The sequence below is a fragment of the Polistes canadensis genome, unplaced genomic scaffold (assembly GCF_001313835.1).
Source record: "Polistes canadensis isolate GaletaPanama2010 unplaced genomic scaffold, ASM131383v1 scaffold_24, whole genome shotgun sequence".
Lineage (NCBI taxonomy): Eukaryota > Metazoa > Arthropoda > Insecta > Hymenoptera > Vespidae > Polistes > Polistes canadensis.
In genome coordinates this window covers 267,229-277,062 of record NW_014569571.1, presented here as the reverse complement: position 1 = coordinate 277,062, position 9,834 = coordinate 267,229, and the positions used below count along the sequence as shown (strand labels likewise).

Sequence of the window (9,834 nt, the reverse complement as noted above, 5' to 3'; positions counted from 1 at the left end):
GGTAGAACATTGGTCTCTGTTCTGGAAAAAGTGAGTTTGAGAGTCTAGAATAGGAAAGAAAAGGATGTTGGCACGACGGCGAAAGGAAAGAAAAAGGGATGGGGATAGGGAAGGAGTAGGACGGGAAGAAAAGTATAAAAACAGGGAAGAGAGGAAAGATAGGCACGCGAAGTTGCATGCTAGGTTGAGAGGCGGTGGGCGTGGCTAAAATTAGGTTACGCCTACCGTTTCCCCTCAGACGCGCTTGTGGTGGGGTAAGAAAGTTTCCGATTGGTCGGTGACCGGTTCACCAGCTCAGCCTCGTATTAATTATTCTAAATAAGTCGTCGGCCCTGCGCTCGGCTGATTATAGAGTTTGCAGTGCCATAAATAGAACCCGTTTACAAATCGCGTTCTGAGAATAATGATCGGTCCTCTCTTTCTCTCTTTCTCTCTCTCTCTCTCTCTCTCTCTCTCTCGTTCTTTTTCCCCTACTTCTCTATCCTTTTTTGACAAGAAAGAAAAAAAGTCATCGATCCACGTTGGAACCTAAGACTTATCTCTACTTCTGTCATTAAAGTCCTTTTATTTTTTTTCTAAGTACTATTTACGTTCTTTTAAGTCTATTACTGTAAATATTTAGTGTACTCGCTAATGAACCTTTTGAATTTATTTCTAATCCCAAGTAAAACTTTCGAATGTTGAAATTTTTGCTAACAAATTCTTGAATGCTGAAAAAAGAAAATATTTAATATATAGGATTGTGATATTGATTTTTAATATTTATAAAATGGAAAACTTTATATTTGATATACTTTTCAACTTATTTAAATAATATTATCGAAAAATTCTTGCTATCGGTATTATGTGTTATAAAATTTTCCAAAGTAGTTTCTTTATTTTTTCGTTTGTTGTCTATAATATATTAAATATATTTTATATTAGTATTTTTATATATAATTATTTTAAATTCCTTTTTATTTATCGACACATAGTATCAAAACTTTCAGAAAACAATTCTTACAAAACTTTCTACCACAACCTTCGTACAATATTTAATAAACTTAAACATAATATTATATATACATAAATTCTCTACTTATACAAGATTTACTGAACAAACTAACGACTTTCTCGTAGATCTTTTTTTTTATAAAATTCTAACCCGACTTTAATATACGAACACAATGTTCTCGTTATGGGATTTTCTGCTCGTATATATGAATGTCTATTGTGCGAAAGAGATAATACCAAAGAGGGCCCTGTTTGGCATGACTAACGTTCCAATTGGAAATTGGTACCGAACCTGGTTATGGTTGTGTGTTCGTTTCACGAGGACCGGATATATTGATAGATAGACACATTAGCTTTATTTATAATAGCTATCTCTATTATTGTTCTTAACATGAATCGTATCGAGGTTAAGGTATTACTTCTAACGATCGCTTTGTACTCGGTAAGTACTCAGGTATATTACAACAACAGCTGGTAGTTGGTACCTGCACTAACTCTCTCTCTCTTTCTCTCTCTCTATTTCTGTTCGAGTAGGCTAGTACACTTCGTCATTAATAAAACTGGCCTAAGCTCGTAACACTTACAGCTCTTAAAAACAGACTACGATAATTCGTTAAGTTTACGGTAGGCCAAGTTCGTAAGTCGACATGCTTAATCGTTATTATTTATTATCCAATAAACCTTACATAAATCGTATTACGTGCTATGAAAGAATTTCCCTTGTTTTTTTTTTTTTTTATTCAGATATATTATATACAATTATTTATGTACAAGATGTTTCAAAAGTTACTCTATCGACAAATGAAAAATTAAACAAAACATCAATATGTTGGTTTATCGATAAAATTGTTAGATATATTCTATTTCTTTTTTTCTTTAAAGATATTAATTTCCAATTAGTGTTGTTAGGCTTAAAACTTTACAACCTACCACTGTATAAATAACAATAAAAAACAAAAAAATGATTGAATAAATAAGAGAAACAAGATTTTGGTAGGAAAATAAAGATCTGAATATATCTACCTTGAAATACTATTAAAACTTGAATGCAAGTTTTTTTCATTCCTGCCTCTGTCTCTTTTTGTCTCATTTTCTCATACACACACACACACATAAACCCATACAGATACGATATTACCTGCACGCTCGTTAGCGTTTATAGAAACGAAATGAGCTCACGATCTTAACCTGAATGTCATCTGCGTGGTTTTAAAATCGTTTAATTTCTCGCTACTTCTCTTTTTGCTGATTTAAATTCCATTTAAAAAAAAAAAAAAAGAAAGAGCAACAACACACCACACAGTCTGTATTTATTTTTCTTTCTCTTTCTTTGGTAAAGATAGTTCAAACTCTTTGAAGATAATTACCACGTAGAAGTCATGTATATACAACGTACGTGTAACTAACGAAGACAATCTCCTGCTACGATCTGATCCGATATAATTAGATAAAACGTTTAACGCGCGTTAATGGGATGGGGCAAAGACAAATCGCCTTTTACGAGCTGCCACGAGGGAATTGCGCGCGCGAGCGCGATCCCTACTATCACCTCCAACTCGCTCACCATTTGATTTAAGTGCCTTCGTTACGGCCAATCGCCTTCTTACCGAAACGAGTTCTAATTTAAATAAAATCTATCTGCCTCTCTTCAGTTCCCCCTACCACCCTCCCTCTATCGACTTCCTCGCTTTTTATTACGTATCTATCTATGTTAAGCAATTTTTTTTTGTCTTTTCTTTACACTAATTGATACTCACGCTAATTGATGATAATTATTATTATTATTATCCTTATCTCGTTACATACGGATTGGTCGACATGTAATTGGAAATTTTTTAACATTAAAAATTCTTGGTTTTGTATCAATTTCCTTTTTTTTTTTGTTTTTAGATATATAAGATATATGGTAATATTTTAAATAAAAATTTAATATTAATTATTGGATAAGTTCAATATATTATTTTTGTATAATGTCATTTAATTATTATTGCTGTCATATTTTTTTTTATAATTATTTTTTCTCGTACCCGACAACGAATGTTTATTTACGGTTTATGTAATATTTGTGATTTTGTATACATATAAAAATATGATATTCTTGTTACCGATCATTATTGTTTTCATCGTTCTAATTGTTTATATGTTCGGAAATATTTTTGTATGATGATCGTAAAACTAGTTAATTAATTATTTTTGTAATCTTGAAATTTTAGATGACAAATACGAGGACATTTTTGAAACTGAAATAATAGTCGACGTTAAAGTCACCGTCAATCGTACGTCATTTGCATAAAATAACACTCGTGGTGCTATAATTACGAGGATCTTTTTAAATGCCGGAATATCTTGAGCATCTCTTCGCGTGTTCAAAAACGTTCGAAAATAATTCACTTTGCGCGTTAAGTAATTGTAAGTAATGTTGGAGGTATGGAAATGATGAAAATAATATGGTATTGTCGTGATTAAATGTTCAAAGGTTAATATTTCAAATCGTCCATTACAAAAGAGATCGAAGATATGCTTCAATCAGATTAGAATAAACTTAGAATTAGTACGAGTTTGATCACGAAAAATTCACTTTCAGTCTAACAATAAGTATTTATTCGTTTCTACGAGTCACGCTGATTAGTAATTTATGAATGAAAAAAAAGTCTTCACAGGGGTCTCAAAAAGTCACTTTAGGAAATTATAGAATTTAAAATCTTATCTATGGCAGGTATTTGATTATAACACATATACACACACACACACACACCGATACTTATTCAATAACACTGTAGTTGGAAATTCACATCGTTGAATAAAAAACAAACAAAATAATGAAATTCTATTAGATAATTTAATTTTGATACTTTTATGTGAATGGTAAAGTTACTTTTGGGACATCCTGTATATTGGTATTAATAAATTCCTAAATTGAGTTACTCGAGTAATAATTGAAATCGATTAGAAGGATTGACTCGCTTAGAAGAGACAAGAATATCGATAGCTCTTGTAAGGTAATCTATCCTTTTCTTAAAGCAGTTCTTAAAAAGGATCAAAGAAAGAGAAAGAGAAGTATAGGAAAAAGAATGGAACATATCCGACGGTGTTCGTGTAAATTTTCTTAGGATGCAATTCGTGACGTTCATCTTGGACAATTGCATCCACGAGGAACGGAAAGTGGATGGGGAAACACAAGAGAGAATGAAAGAGAAAGAGTGGTAGAGAGATAGAGAGATATAGAGTGAGGTAGAAGATAAAAAATCGAAGAAGGAAGAAGATAGGAGAAGTTGAGGGACTCGAAGAAATGAATTAGCCGGCTGGATCTGGTCAGACAACGCCGTCACAGTGGGGAGGAACAAAAATATGGAGTAGTGGTCGTCTTTAATGTGGTGGGGGTACAATGTGGGCGTGGCTATCGTAGGGAGGGGCAAGAATGTGGGCGAGACTGGACCTATCTTTGATAGTGGGGATTATTTAGACTCTTAGGAGGGGGAGAATTGAATTTTCTCGTCGCATTGGCGCTGAATATTCCACGTACCTTCTTCCTTAACTCTTCTTCTCATCAGTCTCTCTTTCTTTTTTATTTCTCAAATGAATTATAAAACTAACAAACTTAAAACAAAAATACAATATCAAATCACGAACTTAATCGAATAATAAGGAAAACAATTTGGACGAGTTTATGGAATTCATTTTTTCTTTTTAAAATTGATTCCAATATCATTCGCATAAGTTTTCCACGCATAGAATCATTCAGACGGCATGCATATGACTCTCTTTATGATATTGTAAAAAATGAGACGACACGATTGCTGTCGATCTATCACGGCTATCAAGAGGCGAATAGTATCGATTCGTTCCAACCGAGATAGAATATTTTAATCGAAGTTGATCGTCTCGTCTCTTCCCGTCCCGTCCCGTCTCTTATTCCGAAAGATTTATAACATCAGTTTAGAGATAGAAATTCAACGAGAAAGATAGAGATAGGATATTATAGATAGATGCATATACAGATAGATGGATAGAAAAAGCGAGAGAGAGAGGGAGAGAGAGAGAGTAAGAGTGTGAGTATATAGGTTAGGGTTGATTTTCCGGACGAGTCCCCTACTACCGGTGCCATTGGTGCTAGTGGTGGGGGTAAATGCGAAAGGAACCTCGTGGTAGGGTAATACGCTCGCCAGTGGGCGGAGTTTACGAGCTGAGAGTTAATAGAGATACAATCGAGGGTGTCTAGTGCACTGCACTCGGAGTTCTCGCGTAGGAGGAGTGAACAGGGGTATTTGGGGGGGGGGAATCAGAGGGAAAGGAAAGAGAGGTAGAGAGGAAAGGAGAGAGGGAACGAGAGAGGAACGGGGAAGCCGGTAAGTAGGGACTCAGGGTCCCCTAGTTTAGACATCACTGAGCGACGGATGGACAGGCAGTCAGACCCGTCACAGCATTCGCTAAGAGTACTCGGAAACCTCGGGAAAAGCCTGCATCTAAGACTCGCGTTCTCTTTTCTTTGGACTCGATCCAGGTTCAATTTGGAACCAGAAAGAGCAAGAGGGGGAGATAGAGGGAGAGTGAGAGAGATAGATAAACAGAGAGTGGGAGAGGAAGAGAGGGATAGAAAGAGGGAGTGAGAGAGAGAGAGAGAGGGAGAGAAAGATAGTATGAATATTTTGAAGATTATAGGAGAGAATACCATTTCAACTGAAATTTGTTTTGTATACTTTACGATGACATGATACTGTTTCTTGGAGATTACTGTCGTTGAAATTACTCTGTGACGTTTGAGAAAATCAAAAAGAAAGAGGAGGAAATTATATATAGAGATATATATACATATATATACATATACATATATATATGTATATATACATCTCTATATTATATATATAATTTATATAATACATATATACATATATACATAAAGAGAGAAAGAGAGGAAGGATAGAAATAGCGGGAGGAAAACAGAAAGGGAAAGTGTGCTTTTTGAAGGACAGATCGTGAGGAGAAGAGAGTTATGAAGAACTTTAGTGTCGTGGAGTGATATTCGCTTGACTGTTTTGAATATAACACTGAAAAGCTGAAGATTTCTGTTCAAGTGAAAGAGAAAAGAAATATAAAGGACAACAGTTGACTTGGAATAAATCTTTGGAAAGTTAGTGTTTGTTTCGTCAGCATGGGTATACTTTTTGGACTGGGGAATGTTAGTCCTCCTCGTCATCATCATCACCATCATCATCATCATCATCATCATTCTCATCGTGAAAAATCAATCAAAGACGCGGATAAATTGGATAAAATTAGTAAAGAGAAAAATGAGGAAACAGCTTTAAGATTTAGCGTTGTTAACATTCTTCGGCCAGATTTTGGAAAGAAAGCGATTTTAAATACGAAAGGAACAGAAAAAATCAGCTTAGGAGAGTCCTCGTGCAACAATTCAACAACAACATCCATACCAGTTCCACGTGATCTTAATGTGAGCACATCGTCGGTAAACCCAATTAACAATAAGCTATCCCCACAATCCTCTCATATTTCGCTACTGGTGAATCGTGAAAGGGATTCTTCTTGTCCGTCGCATTGTGGTCTCAGTAGAAGTGGAAGCGTAGAAAGTCTGGTTAGTCTGGCAAGTCTGGCAAGTAATAGGAGCTCAGTGACAGGTAGCTCTATCACAGGTAGCACACCCTCTTTGAGTTCCGCTTCTTCTACTGTTGGAACCGAATCGGTTAGTGGTGAAAGTGCGACCACTAACGTTAATAACCTTACACAAAATGGAAATAATGGAACTCTTTGGCCTGCCTGGGTCTACTGTACGAGATATTCCGACAGACCTTCTTCTGGTGAGTCCCATTCAACCTTTTTTCTTTAGTTAAAATCGATCCTTCATAAATTTTTACAATAGTATAAACAATCAGCTGGTGATCACAGTAAAATACAAATATAAATATTCGAATAATAGAATATTCCGTTACGAGAACCCAAGTATTTCTATTATTCGACACAGGTCGTAACACAGTTAGAATATAATTCTAAGTCTTCTAACACTTTTTCAGAACGGAGGGTTGACGTTCGATACCACCTGTCTTTGTTCGCAGAACTTAATTGTCTAGAACCTATATCCTCGATCTACTATTTCTTTTTTTCTTTCTTACTTTCTTTTTTTCTTCTTTTTTTTTCTTTTCTTTTCTTTTCTTCTCTCTTTCTGTTTCTCTCTCTCTCTCTCTCTCTCTCTCTTTCATTCTTTACGATCATCGGCTGACCCACATATATGCACTGTTGCACCTCCACCACCTTTACCACGTTCAGCAACCTCTCGATCTTCGCACCGGGGTGGTCCGGAGCTTTCACGATCCCGATAAACGTGTTTACTAATTACACACTCCTATCGGCTTGTATTTCTGCACGAGCCTCGAGATCGTACTTTCCTTTAATTAGGTAAATGCAAAACACAGAGAGGGAAATAGAAACGGAGATTAAATAATAGATTCTAATCTCAAAGAGATTTCTTTTTCTAATAGTTTTCAAATAGATTTTTATCCGCGGTTAGGTGTGTGTTTAGTCACGATATCGAAAATATTTCATTTATTTTTCGATAATGCGTACTTCATACAGCTCCCAAACCACCCTCTTTCCTTCCTTCCTTCCTTCCTTCCTTCCTTCCTTCCTTCCTTTATGGTCAAAATCGAATATGAAGGCGCGAATGTAAATTGTTGATAAATATCGAGCATCGATGCCCCGTCGCGATTAATTATTTATTCCACGAGCGTGCGGATTAATTCGATACGCTGCTAATGAACGCGATGGCGTGCACAAAAGTTGTATATCATGAGTTCGCTTTTTTAATCAAACTTGACGCTCTGGAATTTATACGTTTTATCAAGCTTTCCTTATTTCTTTCTTTATTTCATTCTTTATATTTCTTTCTATATATTTATACATATATTTATATATTATGTATATGACTCATTTCTTCGAAAGCACATTCCACGAAGTTTAGTATTCCGGTACCTAAATTTCGAAATCAACCATGGACTTATAAATATTCATCGAAAGACTATCGTGCGTTCATAGTTGACGAAGAAATATACGTGAGAATTGTACGAACTGTTAACGATCGGAAACAGATAAACGGAATAGAATTATTATTTTTTGGCTACCGAATTTTTGATCCAGAGGTCAAATTCTTTTTACGATATAATTTCGTCAAATTTTTTTATAGAAAATTATTAAACGAGTCGGAGTGGTCAACGTTTTCTTTTATTTATTTTTTTTTTTTTGAGAATAATAAATTATTTCTGAGTTGGATTAAATACTTAAAAATTGTAGAAACGTTCAATATATTTCTAGCTACCGAATTTTTCTATAGAAATCGAATCTTTTTTACGATTATTTCGTTAAATATTTCACATTCCTAATTCTAGCTTTCTTATTTCGAGAAAAGGGGAATAAAAAAAAACGTTTTCTTTGAATTTTTGTTTAGGACCAAGAACGAGAAGAGTGAAACGTCCGCAGGGTGTTGGAAAGAGTGGATCCCCCGAGGAGAAACGACCCAGAACTGCATTCAGTAACGAACAGTTGTCAAGACTTAAAAAAGAATTTGCTGAGAATCGATACTTGACAGAAATAAGAAGGCAACAACTATCGAGGGATCTTGGATTAAACGAGGCACAGATTAAAATATGGTTTCAGAATAAGAGGGCGAAGATTAAAAAGGCCAGCGGACAGAAAAATCCATTGGCCCTACAGTTGATGGCCCAAGGACTTTACAATCACTCGACCGTACCGGTAGATGAGGATGGCGAAGAAATCGTTGCACCTCAAAATAATTCACAGTAAAACGTAAATGTCTCTCATTTTTTTTTAGAGATACAGTATCTCTTAATTATTCCAATTATAAATTTTTCATTTAATTTTATGATCGACGAATATGTGAAAAAAGAAACAAATCATAAAATTTACTTCAAAATTCAACTTATCTGAGATATTATAATTAGCAATATTTTTATTTAGATATAATAGAGATTTATTTTTGGTTATTTAATTTTAAAGATATTATCTTTTTATTATCTTTAATTTGGAACGAATTCTTTTTTGTTAACAAAATTCCAGATTAAATTTAAAAAAGAAGATATAAATCGATAGAATTACTTAAAAAAAAAAAAAAAAAAAAAAGAAGAGTATATTTTAAGAATGTAAACTCTAAATGTTTCGTTAATCTGTCAATTATTTATTATTTCTTTTGTGAATAAAAATTGTAAATATATATTAAATAAACTGTAGGTAGTTATATAACTAGTTTTGTGCATATGTATGATAGGAAACTAATTTTAGTAGCAACATGTCTCGAGTTATCAAGCTAAGTAAATGTATGCATGTCTGTCTGTATGTGTGAATGTATGTATGAATGCATGTGTATCGTTTTAAATGAATAAGAAATGATCTCACTTTGTATATTCTTCCTAGACTTACGTTACCTTATTACATTACAAGTACACTCGTCGTAGTTGTAGACTGAAATTTTATCTAATGTTAAAGAGGAACATTATAACATTCCTATCAATCAGTTTTTTAACAATCAATATGTAATCCTATTCTAACTTCGCTATCATATTTGTCAACGATTAAATCAATTTAAATGATCCAATATGTTTCTACTATATTACAACAATATCCAATCCTTTGAATTTAATTCTAAAATGAAATATATTAAATAAATAAATAAATAATAATAATAATAATAATAATAATAAAATATATAAAATAAAATAAAAAGTATAAAATATATTTTATATTCTATGTTATATATATTATAAAATGAAATACTATATTATTTAAATGAAACAAATATCTCTTAAGAAAGATAAATCT

General features: G+C 33.6%; 1 protein-coding gene across 1 annotated transcript; it reads left to right on the top strand.

Annotated features, from left to right (window-relative positions):
• Positions 1-6,017: 6,017 nt before the first annotated feature.
• Positions 6,018-8,802, top strand: LOC106783655 (homeobox protein engrailed-2-B-like). Its single transcript, XM_014742366.1, has 2 exons — positions 6,018-6,806; positions 8,447-8,802. The coding sequence occupies exons 1-2, from the start codon at positions 6,143-6,145 to the stop codon at positions 8,800-8,802; spliced, it is 1,020 nt and encodes a 339-aa protein (XP_014597852.1). The 5' UTR covers positions 6,018-6,142.
• Positions 8,803-9,834: the final 1,032 nt, after the last annotated feature.